This window comes from Rhinatrema bivittatum, chromosome 2, assembly GCF_901001135.1.
Source record: "Rhinatrema bivittatum chromosome 2, aRhiBiv1.1, whole genome shotgun sequence".
In the NCBI taxonomy this organism is placed as follows: domain Eukaryota; kingdom Metazoa; phylum Chordata; class Amphibia; order Gymnophiona; family Rhinatrematidae; genus Rhinatrema; species Rhinatrema bivittatum.
This window is the reverse complement of record NC_042616.1, coordinates 57,015,138-57,030,324: the sequence shown is the minus strand read 5'-3', so window position 1 is coordinate 57,030,324 and position 15,187 is coordinate 57,015,138. Positions and strand designations below refer to the sequence as shown.

General features: G+C 46.3%; 1 protein-coding gene across 1 annotated transcript in view; it reads right to left on the bottom strand.

Annotated features, from left to right (window-relative positions):
• The window catches only part of SCAP (SREBF chaperone), a 248,292-nt gene that overhangs the window by 24,098 nt on the left and 209,007 nt on the right, over positions 1 to 15,187 (bottom strand). The window contains exons 18-20 of the mRNA XM_029588196.1: positions 14,635 to 14,720; positions 11,062 to 11,144; positions 9,256 to 9,422 (exon numbers count right to left, since the gene is read on the bottom strand). Coding sequence (XP_029444056.1) covers positions 9,256 to 9,422; positions 11,062 to 11,144; positions 14,635 to 14,720 — 336 coding nt within the window. The remainder of the gene's footprint in view (positions 1 to 9,255; positions 9,423 to 11,061; positions 11,145 to 14,634; positions 14,721 to 15,187) is intronic.

The window sequence follows — 15,187 nt, the reverse complement described above, 5'->3', positions numbered from 1 at the left end:
CCATAGTCCTATTTTGTTGTCGTTAAGTACCACAAGCGGACCTGTTGCGGGAAGGGGTTGGAGGTTTAATACTTCCCTCCTACACTCATCGCGCTTCTGTGACATAATTCGGAGCATTGTGCAGGAGTTGTTTTTGAGGTCCATAGCACTGGGGAGTACTCTCCAATTCTATTGTGGGAGACACTCAAAACTGTTTTGCATGGGAGGATCATTAGTTTATTTTCTCATCAGAAGAAGGAATATGATCACTGTGAGCGCTCCCTGGAAACTCAAATTGGACAGTTGGAAAAGGCGAATAAACGCACTGGTTCTTATATCTACAAGGCGTTGGAGAAATGTAGAGCATTACTCCGGGGGTTGCAGCTGGAGGGCGGGGAGCGGGTTCTTTGGTATTCAAAACAACAGGTGTACGAGTCTGAGAATACGTCTGGGGCTATGCTGGCTAGGTTGTTGTGGCGTAGGTCATAAGGGATGTTGATCCCTGGGGTCCGTAGGGCTGACGGCTACTTGGCCCACTTGAAGGAAGCAATCAATGATAGGTTCAAGGAATTCTTTTATCAGCTATAGTCGGCCGATGGCTGTGTTTCGGACAAAGCGTAAGGCGCTTAGGCTTTTTTGCTACTGGCGCCATAGATAAAACACCCACTAGCAGCATGCTCCCAACGACATCTGACAATTGTGCGCCCAGCTGTGCTTCTGCACAAGTGAGCCTGGACAGAGCGCTCAAAAACCAAGCTCTGTCTAATAAGCACACACTAAGGATGCCCAAAATGTAGGTGCCCAGTACGGTCCAGGTAGGCGCCCACCTGAGTGCACACTTGGGCACACAAGCACCAACCAACATCAGACACTGTTTCATCACAGACTTGTGTGTAGAAAAGCTTGCAAATGCCACCGCGGTCTACCATGCTGTGTCTAAGTGAAGCCTGAGAGTGGTGCCTAGCTAAAAAGGTTGCTCAATCCACCAAGCTGCCACAACTCCCAGGGCTCCCCTGGAGATGGGAATAGACATTGGATTGGTGCGCTGAGCTCTGAGACCAGAAGTGGAATGAAATCCCTAAAATTAACTCCCCTTCTTTTTCATATATTTACTCTTTACCTGGGTTCAGCCCATCCTGGCAGAGTACACAGTTGGTCTCCTGCTGCAGGGGAGAGAGCAAAGGCCTTCACCACTGCGCTCGGTTTCCTGCACCCACTAGCCTCTCAGCTGTTTGTCTCTCTATACCTAAGTCCATGCTGGAAAACCAGTACCGGACCGAGGCACTCTACTGAGGGAGGAATCTACAGATATCACCTCAGGAAAACTTGACTGAGTAAGGGACCATAAGGTATCACCACAGGAGAGTGGGGCAAATTAATTTTCTTCTTCTTTCTCCTTCTAAATTTTTTTTAAGTAATTCCCAGTAGGAAGATGTATGTCCACCATCTGCTGGAGATGGAGAATACTCGCGGGCTGATGTCAGTATACAAGTATATATTCCGTGATATCAGCTTTGCTCCGTCTCCATCTGCTGGCAGAGGTGCATAACCCACTGATGTGGATTAACCTGACTGTTAAGAAATACTTTTCGTTGCAGGGAATATACAAAAGCAAGTTAAATTACAATTTATTTAGAATGCTGCTGAACGTATTCTAGCAAGTCTGAAATTACTAAATCATATCTTCTACATTAGAAGAATTATATTGGCTTCCCAACATGGAGAAAATACCTTCTAAAAATCTGCTTCTGGTGTATAAATCACTCTTCATTAAGAGTCCTTTATATTTGAGAGAAATATTGAATATACTCCACCTTGAATACTGTGTGCAGCTCTGGTCACCGCATCTCAAAAAAGATATAGTTGCACTGGAGAAAGTGCAGAGAAGGGAGACCAAAATGATATGGGGCATGGCCTGTGAGGAAAGGCTAAAGAAGTTAGGGCTGTTCAGTTCAGAGAAGAGACGACTGAGGGGGATATAATAAAAGTCTATAAAACCATGAAAGGACTTGAACAAGTTAATGTAAATCAGTTATTTACTCTCTCAGATAACAGAATGACTAGGGGGCACTCCATGAAGTTAGCAAGTAGCTCATTTAAAACAAATCAAAGAAAATTCTTTTTCACTCAGCGCATATTTAAGCTCTGGAATTCATTGCCAGAGGATATCGTTATGGCAGTTAGTATAATTGGGATTAAAAAAGGTTTGGATAAGTTCCTAGAGGAAAAATCCGTAAACTGCTATTAATCAATAAGGAATAGTAGCTTGAGGTCCTTTTAATGTTTGGGCACTTGCCAGATACTTGTGACTTGGATTGGCCACTGTTGGAAACAGGATACTGGGCTTGATGGACCCTTGGTCTGACCCAGTATGGCATACCTTATGTTCTTATGTAAGAAAGTCCTCAAGATCTACATAAGATAAATTATTAAATCTCCCTTCTCCTGCTGAAATAAAAGGTGCTTTTACATGCCTTTGTACCTTTTCTTATGAAGGACCGAAAATCTGGACTACTATTCCTAAAGAGGCATGTTTTACTCAGAATTATATGACTGTCACTTAATATCTCAGCACCACCCCTAATACCATTGATGGTTAACCCTGTGGCTACTTGGAGGGTCCTGCTGAGCACTGCCGGGCCCGCCTGCACCTGCTGCCGCACATGTGCTCTTACACTGGCAGTCTCTCACCCATCTGGGGGGGGTTCTGCTTGGCTCTGGGAAAGTATCCCACCCACAAGCTATTACCCTGGTGTTTTGTAAGGACACTGGGACACCACACAAACCAGGGATCACACAGTTCCTAGAAATACACCCACAAACCAAATACTAAAAAACACTGAAGAGCAGAACTAACAAAAGGAAAATTAGGTCTTACCTTCGATAATTTTCATTCCTGTAGTACCATGGATCAGTCCAGACTGCTGGGTTATGCCTCCCTTCCAGCAGATGGAGTCAGAGAGAAAACTGAAAAGCACCACCCATATAACCCGGGGTGCCACCTGCGATCCCTGAATATTATTGATAACAAAGCAGAATGAAAAAACCATTGTCACCAAAAAGGCGTGTGTAAGATAAAAACTCAAATACACTTTGCAACCCATGACTAGATCAAGTTAAAACTAAACTTACTCAATAAATGAAGCAACATGAACTCGCAATTATAATCATGTAGTCTTCTCAAGATCAGCAACGGACCTGTAATACGACCTATCAAGAAATTATGAACAGCTGATTGGACTCTCCTGCGTACGGGCAGGCGTCTGGACTGATCCTTGGTACTACAGGAACAAAAATTATCGAAGGTAAGACCTAATTTTCCTTTCCCTGTACGTACCAGGATCAGTCCAGACTGCTGGGATGTACCCAAGCTGCCCTAAATGGGGTAGGACCTGGAGAGTCTCGCGCGAAGAACACTACCGCTAAAGGAATCCACCTTCGGATCCCTCACATCCAACCGGTAATGCTTAGCAAACGTGTGTCTTCCACGTGGCCGCCCGACAAATCTCTTGCGGCGAGACACACTGGCTTTCTGCCCATGAAGCCGCCTGAGACCGAAGAGAATGCGCCTTAAGACCCTCCGGAACTGGGCGCCTGCAACATATGTAAGCAGAAGCAATAGCATCCTTCAACCATCTGGCGATAGTAGTCTTAGAAGCCTGAACCCCCTTCTTAGGACCGCTCCACAGAACAAAGAGGTGGTCAGACAATCAAAACGGATTAGTAACCTCCAAATATTGCAATAGGACCCTACGGACATCCAACCCCCGTAAATTCTTATCTTCCTCAGAGAAGGCTGGTAATTCGACAGATTGATTAACATGGAAGGCCGAAACCACCTTAGGCAAAAAGGAAGGTACTGTGCGAAGAGAGATACCCGAATCCGAAATACGCAGAAAAGGTTCTCGACAGGAGAGGGCTTGAAGCTCGGAGACGCGCCTAGCCGAACAAATGACCACGAGGAATACTGCTTTAAGCATCAAATCCATAAGAGTCACTCGCTTCAATGGTTCAAAAGGTGACCCGCAAAGAGATCGGAGAGCCAAGTTTAAACTCCAAGACGGACAAACTGCTTGTACCGGCGGTTTCAAGTGCTTAGCCCCCTTCAAGAAGCGCATCACATCCGGTTGAGCCGCTATGGAACGACCATCAACCTTACCACGGAGACTGCCCAGGGAGACCTGAACACGAAGCGAACTGAAGGACAGGCCCTTTTGCAACCCAGTTTGTAAAAACGACAGAATGTCAACGATAGTGGCCCGACAAGGGGACAAACTGAACTCATGGCACCAGGAATCGAACACTTTCCAGACTCGGACATAGGTAAGCGACGTTGAAGTCTTTCGAGCTCGAAGAAGTGTAGAAATAACTGCCTCCGAGTACCCTTTTCTCCTTAACCACCTCCTTTCATAAGTTAAGCCGCTAGACAGAAGCGATGTGCCTGCTCTAAAAATACTGGGCCCCGCCGCAGCAGGTTGGGTAGATGGCTGAATCATAGCGGACCGTCCACCGCTAGGTTGATCAGATTGGCAAACCATGGCCTCCGGGCCCACTCGGGAGCGACCAGAATTACCGGCCCCTGGTGAGACTATGCAACGCAACACCTTTCCCATGAGAGGCCACGGAGGAAACACATAAAGAAGGACATGCGGCGGCCAGAGGAGCACCAGAGCATCCACCCCTTCGTATCAGTGGTCTCGTCTGCGACTGAAGAAACAAGCCGCCTTTGCGTTCTGACAAGTCGCCATCAAGTCCAGGTGCGGTATCCCCCATCGCCGCATTATCAGGCTCATTGCTTCCTGCGACAGTTCCCATTCTCCGGGATCCAACTGTTGCCGGCTGAGGAAGTCCGCCTGAACGTTGTTGACACTGGCGATGTGAGACGCCGCAATCCGGGCGAGGTAGCGCTCCGCCCAGCTCATCAACATGTCGGCCTCGTCGGACACGGGACGACTTCTGGTGCCCCCTTGCCTGTTTATGTAGGCCACTGCGGTCGCATTGTCGGAAAGGATCCGTACCGCCTTGTTGCATAGTAGTGGCAAGAAATGCTGTAGGGCCAGCCGTACTGCTCTGGTCTCCAACCTGTTGATGGACCATCGTGCCTGCGAGGGGGTCCAACGGCCCTGAGCCGACCGACTGGTACACTGCTCCCCAACCGAAGAGGCTGGCATCCGTCATTACCACTATCCACTGGGGGTTCTCGAGGCAGACCCCCTTCCATAGATGATCCAGATTGAGCCACCAAAACAGACTGGACCAAGCCGGTTCGAGCAGAGGCAGGGGTAGCTGGTACTCCTCCGACTTGGGATCCCAACACGAGAGCAGAGCCCTCTGCAATGGTCTTAAATGTGCAAAGGCCCAAGGGACTAACTCCAGGGTAGACGCCATATATCCAAGAACCTGCAAATAATCCCATACCACTGGGGAGGAGAGGGAGAGAAGATGCCGAACCTGGAACATCAACCGGTCCATGCGCTTGATGGGTAGAGAGACTCTGCCCGTCAGCGTATCGAATCGAGCCCCCAGGAACTCTATCACCTGGGTGGGTATCAGCTGGCTTTTTGGCATAGTTGACAACCCAGCTCAGAGACTGCAGCCGACTCACAACCGAACGAACCGCCGTGCGACAGAGATGCTCTGATTTCGCCCGAATGAGCCAATCGTTCAGGTACGGATGTACTAAAATTCCTTCCCGACGCAAGCTCGCCGCCACAACCACCAACACTTTGGTGAATACGCGAAGGGCAGTCGCCAGGCCAAAGGGCAGGGCACGAAACTGGTAGTGCTGCCCCAGAGCCATGAACCTGAGAAATCGCTGGTGGTGCTCCTGTATCCCTATGTGAAGATATGCCTCCTTCAGATCCAAAGAAGCCAAAAATTCTCCTTTGTGCACCGCCGCAATCACCGACCGCAATGTTTCCATGCGAAAGCGCGGCACTCGCAAGGCTTTGTTGACCTGCTTTAGGTCCAGGATCAGGTGGAAGGACCCATCTTTCTTCGGTACCACAAAATAGATGGAATATCGACCGGTCTGGTGCTCCGACGGAGGAACCGGCGTAATGGCTCCCAGGGCCCTCAAGCGCTACAGCGTCTGAAGAATCACCTGCTGCTTGCGTGGAGGCCTGCAAGGTGACACCAGGAAGAGATCCCGGAGGGGACGAGCAAAATCCAAAGTGTAGCCGCGACTTATAATATCTAGTACCCACTGATCGGAAGTAATTCGGACCCATTCCTCGTAGAAGTGGGATAGCCGGTCTCCGATGTTCGGAACGGATGAATGGGTCGGCGTCCCTTCATTGGGCAGGCTTACTGTTGTTGGCAAAGGCATGGGCTTCCGCTCGCTGAGGCCGCCTGCCTCGAAAGGAAGATGGCCAAGACTGCGCTCTCGAAGCCGACTGGCGAGGGGTATAGCTCGAAGCCCCCCTATTGGACCGAAAACACCGCTGCCCCCTGAAACGGCCACGGTAGCTACCAGTAGAGCAGGCTGCCCTAGGCCTGTCCTCTGGCAACCTGTACACCTTGTTGTCCCCCAAGCCTTAATAAGCTGTTCCAGCTCCTCCCCAAACAATAACTTACCATAAAAAGGGAAGGATCTGAGCTGAGATTTGGAGGAGGCATCTGCAGACCAGTTCCGGAGCCACAGCAGGCGACGTGCAGATACAGCCGACGACATAGTGCGTGCCAAAGTCCGAAGGAGATCGTAGAGGGCATCAGCCGTATAGGCGACAGCTGATTCCATGTGGGCCGCCTGTTCGGCCTCCCCAGGAGGAAGATCTTGGGCCGTCAACATTTGCTGCACCCACCGAAGCAAGGCCCACTGTATAAGGCTACTGCAAGCCGCCGCCCGGACTCCCAAGGCGGCCACTTAAAAAATGCGCTTAAGCAACACCTCTAACTTCCTATCCTGAAGGTCCTTCAACGCTGTGCCTCCAGTCACCGGGATAGTAGTATGCTTGGCTATAGCCGTGACTACAGAATCCACCTTGGGAACCTTAAGGAGGTCGAGTGTCTCTACCGGGAGGGGATACAACTTTTCCATAGCTCTGGTGACCCTCAAGGAAGCCTCCGGGGCCTCTCACTCCCGTGACACAATCTGCGACAGCTTTGGGTGAAAAGGTAAGGTCTGCGGCAGATCTCGAAGCCCCGCTAACGCCGCATCACCCGTAGATACCTCCGAAGCGCCCTGGGACAGGGAAAGCTCCAGCTCCTGTAGCACATGTAAAATTAAGTGGTCCAGCTCCTCCTTACGGAACAGCCGCAGGACCTGCAGATCATCCCCCTCCACCGGCGTAACTACATCCCCCTTGTCGTCCAAGGAGAAGGGATCCTGCAGAACCGGATCCACCGGGTCCCACTGGATCGGGTAACCTACCCGGAAATTTATCCACCAAGCCCCTCGGGGCCTTGCCTGGGAGGGGAGACTGAGTATCCCACTCAGACTCTGCTTCCAGAAAAGCTCTGTGCATTAATAAAATAAATCTAGACAAAAAAGGCTGCCACCGCTTTAAGGCACCCCCCGATGCCTTGCCTAAAGGCAGGGAGAGTGGAGGCGGGAGATCCCCTCCCTCCCTTCTCCGAGTCATCAGCATTGGAGGCAGACAAGATGGCCGCCGCTCCCGCGTTAATCGGGAGCGAGCTCGGCCCCTGCCTCCCTGCCTCGTGGTCTCCTGCGCCGTGAAACCGGCACCCCCCGCAGCAAATCGGCACATCGCAAAGGCCTCTCGCCCCCGGGAAGGCACCGGGAGCAGAGGCCTTCGCGGGAGAGCCGGAGCCCTGGCTCTCCACAGGAGCTGCATGCCGTCCCCCGAGGCATGGTCTGCAGCCGGGTGGAGAGCTCCACCCCCTCCGAAGGCCCGGGAGTGATGGCAGGCGCGGCTGAGCACAGAAGGACAGCTCCAGGCAAGTTAAGCCCTTTATCTTTCTATTATCTATATATCTTTTCTTTTTTTTTTTAAACTCAGCTCACAGGGGACGGCGGGGGGCGCAGGGCAGAGGAATGTAGCGTCTCTGAGGGAGGAGGAGAGTGACCGGCCCACCGGTAAATACTCCCCCTCCACTCACTGGGCCAGAAGCAAAAATCTCCGGGAAAAGCAAGCAGGACCAAGCCCTGCCAAGCCTGTTCTATCTATTTATTATTATAATTTTTTTTTCTTTTTAAAATGATCCGGTCACAGGTGCCAAAACTGCATTAAAGCTTTCCCTTTTTTTTTTTTTTTTTTTGGAACTTCAAACCTGGTGGGGCAGGGCCCCAAGGGAACCAAGACCAGGTATGTCTCATCTGCTGGATTCAGAGAAAATACTGAGGGATCGCAGGTGGCACCCTGGGTTATATGGGTGGTGCTTTTCAGTTTTCTCTCTGACTCCATCTGCTGGAAGGGAGGCATAACCCAGCAGTCTGGACTGATCCTGGTACGTACAGGGAACTATTGAGTTTATTAAAAAAAGAAAATGAGAACAATGAACTGAAAAAGATTAAATCTGTCCACCAGAGGTGGAGCAGGGTCTCAGCAAAAAAGAACTGCTCTCTCTGTACTCTCATCTAAGAGCAGAGCTTTTTGGCATCTTCAGGGCTAGTTCTCAGTGTGAAGGGCCAAACAGAGCACAAAATGCCAACATTAGCTCCCTGACCAAATGAGGGTATAGTAATAGGTTTCTGGCCAATGGCATCATAGGACGTTACTGTCTTACAGCTCCCTTAAGGATACTGGGATACATACATGCTGTCCAAGCCTCATTTTGAATGAAGCCAACATCCCAGCCTCTGTTTGAAATAAGTGCAGAGGTCAAACACCACCTGCAGGCCAACTCAGAGGAAATGAACTCTTACTGGGAAAACAATCTCAGGGGAAAACAAATTACAAAGCTTGCAGAACCCCTGTTTTGCCACATTGACTTTTGGTAAAATGTGCAAAGCATGGTTTTCTTCTATTGCTTTTACCAAATGAGTTTTGAAATTATACATATTTGATTCAATTTTTCAAGGTTATTTTCTATTTTAGTTAATGCTTTATTTAATTGTAATTATATATTTATGTATATAAGTTTGAATATGTTATGAAATGTTTTAATTTTAAATTTATTAACTTACTTTTTAATTACTTGTTACTTTTTGTTGGTATGAATTGGCACAATTTAATTAATTATTTTTCTGATATGATTGTGAGCCACCCAGCATTTCCTTTCAAAAAATGGCGTGACAGATAAAAATACCCAGCCAAGGGCTCACAGTATATCCATGCAAGGCTGTGAGAAAGCTGTCAGTCACAGAATACTCACTCTCAGAGTGTGATCTTGGCTCCCTGTTACCAGTCGGCCAGCCGCAGCTTTCAGGGCTGTGATTGGCTTCTGATGGGCACAGGGCACGGTGTGTGTCAGCTGACACAGGATGACATCATCAGTACTGTACACTGGGGATGCAGGAATGCTGCTTCTATTAGAATTTCCTGAGGTTTAAGACGACAAAACAAATGGAAGATACTTCATTAAAATAAATCTTTAAAAAAAAATGGTTTAAACCAAGACAGGATGTCACAATTAGGGATCACCGTGTTGATAAATTCATAAAACATGGCCAGTGAACACTGGAAAAAAAAATGCCTGAGTACAGAATTTTTTTCTATATGCTGAAAAGAGGGGTGGGTCAATCTAGCCCACTAGTACTAATGGAGAGTTTGTACAATAAAAAAGCCAAGAGCCTATTTTTCTGCTCCAACAGACCTGAAAATGGGTACAAGTAGTGAGGTGATCAAATTTTCCGATGACACAAAATTATTCAAAGTTGTCAAATCACAAGAGGATTTTGAGAAATTGTAAAAGGATATTTGCAAAACTGGGAGACTGGGCATGCAAATGGCAAAAGAAATTTAATGTAGGCAAGTGCAAAATGATGCACTTAGGGACGAGTAACCCAAATTATAGCTACAAAAGGCAAGGTTCCACATTAGGAGTCACTACTCAGGAAAAGGACCTAGTTGTCACTGTTGAAAATACATTGAAATCTTCTGCTCAGTGAGCAGCAGCAGCCAAGAAAGCAAATAGAATTCTATGGATTATTAGGAAAGGAATGGAGAACAAAACTGAGAATATCACAATGCCTCAGTATCACTCCATGGTGCGACCTTATCTTGAGTACTGCGTGCAGTTCCGGTCACCACATCTTAAGAAAGATATAGCAGAATTAGAAAAGGTACAGAGAAGGGCAATCAGGATGATAAAGGGGATGGGACAATTCCCCTATGAAGAAAGGCTAAAGAGACTAGGACTCTTCAGCTTGGAGAAGAGACAGCTGAGGGGAGATATGATAGAGGTCTATAAAATCATGAGTGGAATGGAATGAGTAAACATTAATCAGTTGTTTACTCATTTGAAAAGTATAATAAGAGAAAATATTTTTTAAAATAAGAGAAAATATTTTTTTACTGAACGCATAATTAAGCTTTGGAATTCATTGCCAGAGGATGTGGTGAAAGCTATTAGTAATAGCTGTGTTTAAAAAAGGTTTGGACAAGTTCCTGGAGGAAAAGTCCATTACCCATTATAAAAGTAGAGTTGCAGAAATCCTCTTCTTATTCTTGGGATAAGCAGCTTGGAATCTCTTGGGATCCTGCGAGGTACTTATCACTTGGCTTGGCCACTGCTGGAAATAGGATACTGGGCTTGATGGACTCTTGGTCTAACCCAGTATAGCAAGCCTTATGTTCTTAAGTTCTAACATTGGTTTAATTAAGATCTGTAAGATCGTTTTGTAAGGCTGATCTCTTTAGTATCAGTTTGAAATGACAACCACACTGGAGAATGGAGCGATTTGATCATAAAAAAAACAAAAAACGTATCAAGTATGCTCATTTCTGCGATCTGGGTCTAGATCTGCCATTAGTATACTATCCATCACAGAATACAAATATGGTGCTTTTGATCCCTAAAAACATTTGTGACATTAGGTGAAACCATCTTACACAAATAAGGGGTTCTGACATGCAAGTGTCTGATACTTCTGTCAAAAAAACCACAATCTAGAATAGAAGCCAAAAGGTATCAGACTCCCTCTCCCCAACCTGGTCACAGCCACCCGTACTCTCTTACCTCGGAACTGCAGATGGTTCATGGATTCATGTGTTTCTAATGTAAAGAAATCTAAAGAACCGTTTAGCCTGGCAGCAACAATCCTTTGACAGAGGAAACAGAAAGGTAAAACACAGTGAGTGCATTATTAGCCTTTGCAGTTGTCCTGCTCCTTCAAGCAAGGAAACAATTCCCATCCAACACATGAAGTCTGTTTCTGGGTGCAGCAGTGACCGTTTTACTATGCTGAGGTCACTCAGTCTAACACACACACACTCGTGCCCTGCATATTTCATGCAACTCGTGAATTGTTGATGTTGCTGGCTCAGTACTGCTGCACTCGTATGTTGAGTGAAGTTTTACGTTGTTCATTTCAGAAGCCAGGACTAACTACGCTCACATTACAGATATCTTTATATTTTCTGTTTCTGTGGTGCACTTGTTCAGACACAGGTGGACCACTCTACCTCAACAAAATGCAAAAATGTTAAAAAAAAAAAAACTGTGGATGTGAGCAAGCTCAACCAATTACTCCTATCTGACCATTGGCTTACAAAGAAGTGCTCAGCCTCAAAGACAAACTGCTAATCTTTCCATTTGACATCCCCCAACTCACAGTAGTAATATTCGCTACGTACGGGTTCCTATTTTTCATTAGCACGGCACTCCAACAAGAGCTGGCTACGCTACCCGAAGGCTACGTAATCGTTATCCCAGCAAAAAAATGTTTATTTCTCTCAAAATCTTACAAAACTCAAACTATCCTATTCAAAGACCTGCTAATGTAACCAAAGAATAAAAGTTCAAAACTACTTCAAGAGCAGAGACAAAGGGGAGAGGTGATAAAAAGAAAATAAGGGAGGCCCGAGCTGCAGACCAGAGGGCAGTTATGTGGAAACTAAAATGGCTACAATGCCCCAGAAACAAACCGGATTGATGCTGGGAGAGCTGGCGATAGCCAGGCACCCTGTGGCAAGGCCGCAGGGGACACAGGTGGCTGGATGTTAGTACAGAAGCCTGGCTAGTTTTGTTAGCAATTTTGATTATTACGAAGTAAGCTGATAAGACACGCAGGGGTGAGAATAGGGAGCTATCAAACTTCTACAGCCAGCAGCCGGGATAGATCACCGGCAACCTGGACCAGAGCAGAGAAACTGGGCCGACTGCTTGGGCAAAGTGGTGTTTATCAGCCATCATCTACTAGGTTACTTGTTTTTTTTTAAATGCTAAAAATGACTGTTTCAAGCAGTTAAGCTCTTTCTCAAGGGGAAAGCACAGTTACTTAACTTTCAGGTCCTTCAAATAAGACCTCAAGGTTATGAAAGAAAGAAAGACTTTTTCTGGGATGAGGATTATGCAGTCTTAGTGAATTATAGCCATCCCTTGTTAGAGTGCAATGCTAGCTAGATATGATTTCCCATTTTCACTAAATATCCCGCTCTCTTTGGACTGTACCATTCTTTCGCTCTTTTGTCTTGTTCCTGTACAAGCTGAAAGAGCTCAACCAAAATGTATTTTGCATTCTGACGTTCTCAATTCTGGAGTCTGTCCAATCAAATATGGTTCAATATAAAATGACAGTAAGAGAGGTCGGATGAGAAGGGACTGGGAGCAAGGAAGGTAGGAAGGGGATGTGGCTATTTACTGGCTATTTTGTTGTCCACAGGTATAAAACTGCATCTTTAAACCTAAAACTGACTTCTATTTCTATGTTCTTATGTAAGTCCAGTAGTTTCTTTATGTAAAAATGTTTAAAAGCAGTATGGTTTATTCTCATTACACATGCACAAAATCCAATGCTTAAAACCAAAATTAATTTCAAACATGCCAAGTTTTCTTAACTCTGTCTTAATCTCAACCCTCAAGAATGAGAGAAAACTAGACAGATACACTCTGCACTTGCAACTCCTCCACTTCCTCTCCCCCACTGCCATTTTGGCTCCTTCCTATCCTCTGGTGCCTCGGCAGGGATGTGTGGGCCCTGCTCTGTGGAAGACAGCTTGCAGTAATATCACACTGAGCAAATATTGAGCCAGTGTGCATGCTCACGGTCTGCCCCTGTTGCAGCCCTACCCTCTCCTCCCCGGGATTCCTGTTTATTCTGGCCCGAGGAGTCACCTTACAAGAATTTGAACCAGTTGGCAATCTCCCTGGCATAAGAATATGCCATACTGGGTCAGACCAAGGGTCCATCAAGCCCAGCATCCTGTTTCCAACAGTGGCCAATCCAGGCACTTCATGTTGGTTTCAACTACATTTTGGGTCGATTCAGTGAAATTTGCGGGAGAGCCGGCGAGCATCCGCTCTCCCGGCGCGCGCCCAGGCCACTCTCCTGGGTGCGCGATTCTATATTTAAATGAGGACCTGTGGTAATAAGGAGGCGCTAGGGACACTAGCGCATCCCTAGCACCTCCTTATTGGCAGAAGCAGCGGCTGTCAGCAGGTTTGACAGCCGACGCTTAATTTTACCGGCATCGGTTGTCAAATCTGCTGACAGCCATGGGTTTGGAAATCGGGCACCGGCAAAATTGAGTGTCCGTTTTCCAACCCGCGGGCAGATTTTTATATTTCTATTTTTTTTAGAATTTTAATTTTTTTTTTTATTTTTGGGGCCTCAGACTTAATATCACTATGATATTAAGTCGGAGGGTGTACAGAAAAGCAGTTTTTTCTGCTTCTCTGTACACTTTCCCGGTGCCAGCCGACAGTAACTCCTGCCTTCGCGCGTCTAGACGGGGGCTAACGGTGCGCTCAGCCTGTTTGTAATTAGCTGTTGGACCTTCTAGGTTTGATCATGTAAATGTGAGCTCCAGCCACTACCTGAAAACTTAAAGTGAGACTACCACCACAATAAACTGACACATGTTTAAGTGCCCCCATTGTATTATATTTTTAAATGTTTAAGATTATTAGCTCAGTTTATTTATTATTTTAATGTTATGCATTGCTGGATTTCTACATTGACTTGTGATGTAAACCGATATGAAGCTCTCACGAATATCGGTATATAAAAAGTGAATAAATAAAATAAAAATAAAAAATATTTTCATATTTAGATTTAATTCATACCTTCTACTAGTAGCTAAAGATGAGTTACATTTAGGTACAGTAGGTATTTTCCTGGCTCCACAGAGCTTACAATATAAGGGCCTCATTTACTAAGCATTTTTTCTATAGACACAGAATGGGAGACCCTAAGTTTGTACCTGAAGCAATAGAGGGTGATGTGACTTGCCCGAGATCACAAGGAATGTCAGTGGGATTTGAACCCTGGTTTTGCTGGTTCTCAGCCTGCTGCTGCTCTAATCACTAGGCTACTCCTCCAGTCCCTGGCTTGGCTGTCTGACCTCCACTAAACATGAGTAAGATGAGCGAATGTTACAAGTACTTCTATAAGGAGAGGGCCTTAAGATGCCACAGAGGTGGAATTTCTTGGAACACTTCTCTTTCAAAAGAAACTGCGAGGCAAAACTCTCCCTCTTCCTGCATGACAAAACCGCCCTAAAGAAAACATCAACAAAAAAAAATACCCAACCATAAATAAAAAAGCTTACATCATTGCAGCTAAGATGAGAGAAACTGCTCTTTGTTTACCTGTGATTTAGGAATATGAGCGCAGTAATTCCAGACTGCCCTTCCATGCTGCTGCAGCGTAAGGTACCGTCTATTGCATCCCACACCTTAAAACCACAAGCAACATAAAATATCAAAGTTTGAAAAACAGCAGGGCTTTTGAGTATGTGAAGGGAGTGGGGCACAGGAGCAGCTAAAGTGGCGGAGGCCAGAGAAAGGAGAAGAGGTAGCGTTTGTCGTTCATCAGATTATACCGATTGTACGACACAAAGGATTAAGCTATTGTAAGGACTAAATGTTTTGTTTCGGGGATTTTTTTTTTTTTTTTTTAAATGAACAGAGTGAACCATGGAGGTCCTCAGTTTATCATACTTAATAAAAGCAAAAGTTCATATCACAACCAAAGAAAAATCTAGGCTGTGTATGATATGTAGTATAAAACTGCTCACCTGTAACAGGGCATTCTTTATAGAGAGCAGGACAAATCAGCCACACAGGTGGATGACATCATCCACCAAGCTCCGAGACTGCCCTGAACACTATCATCCCTGTGCCCTTTTACCTGCCTGTTGTT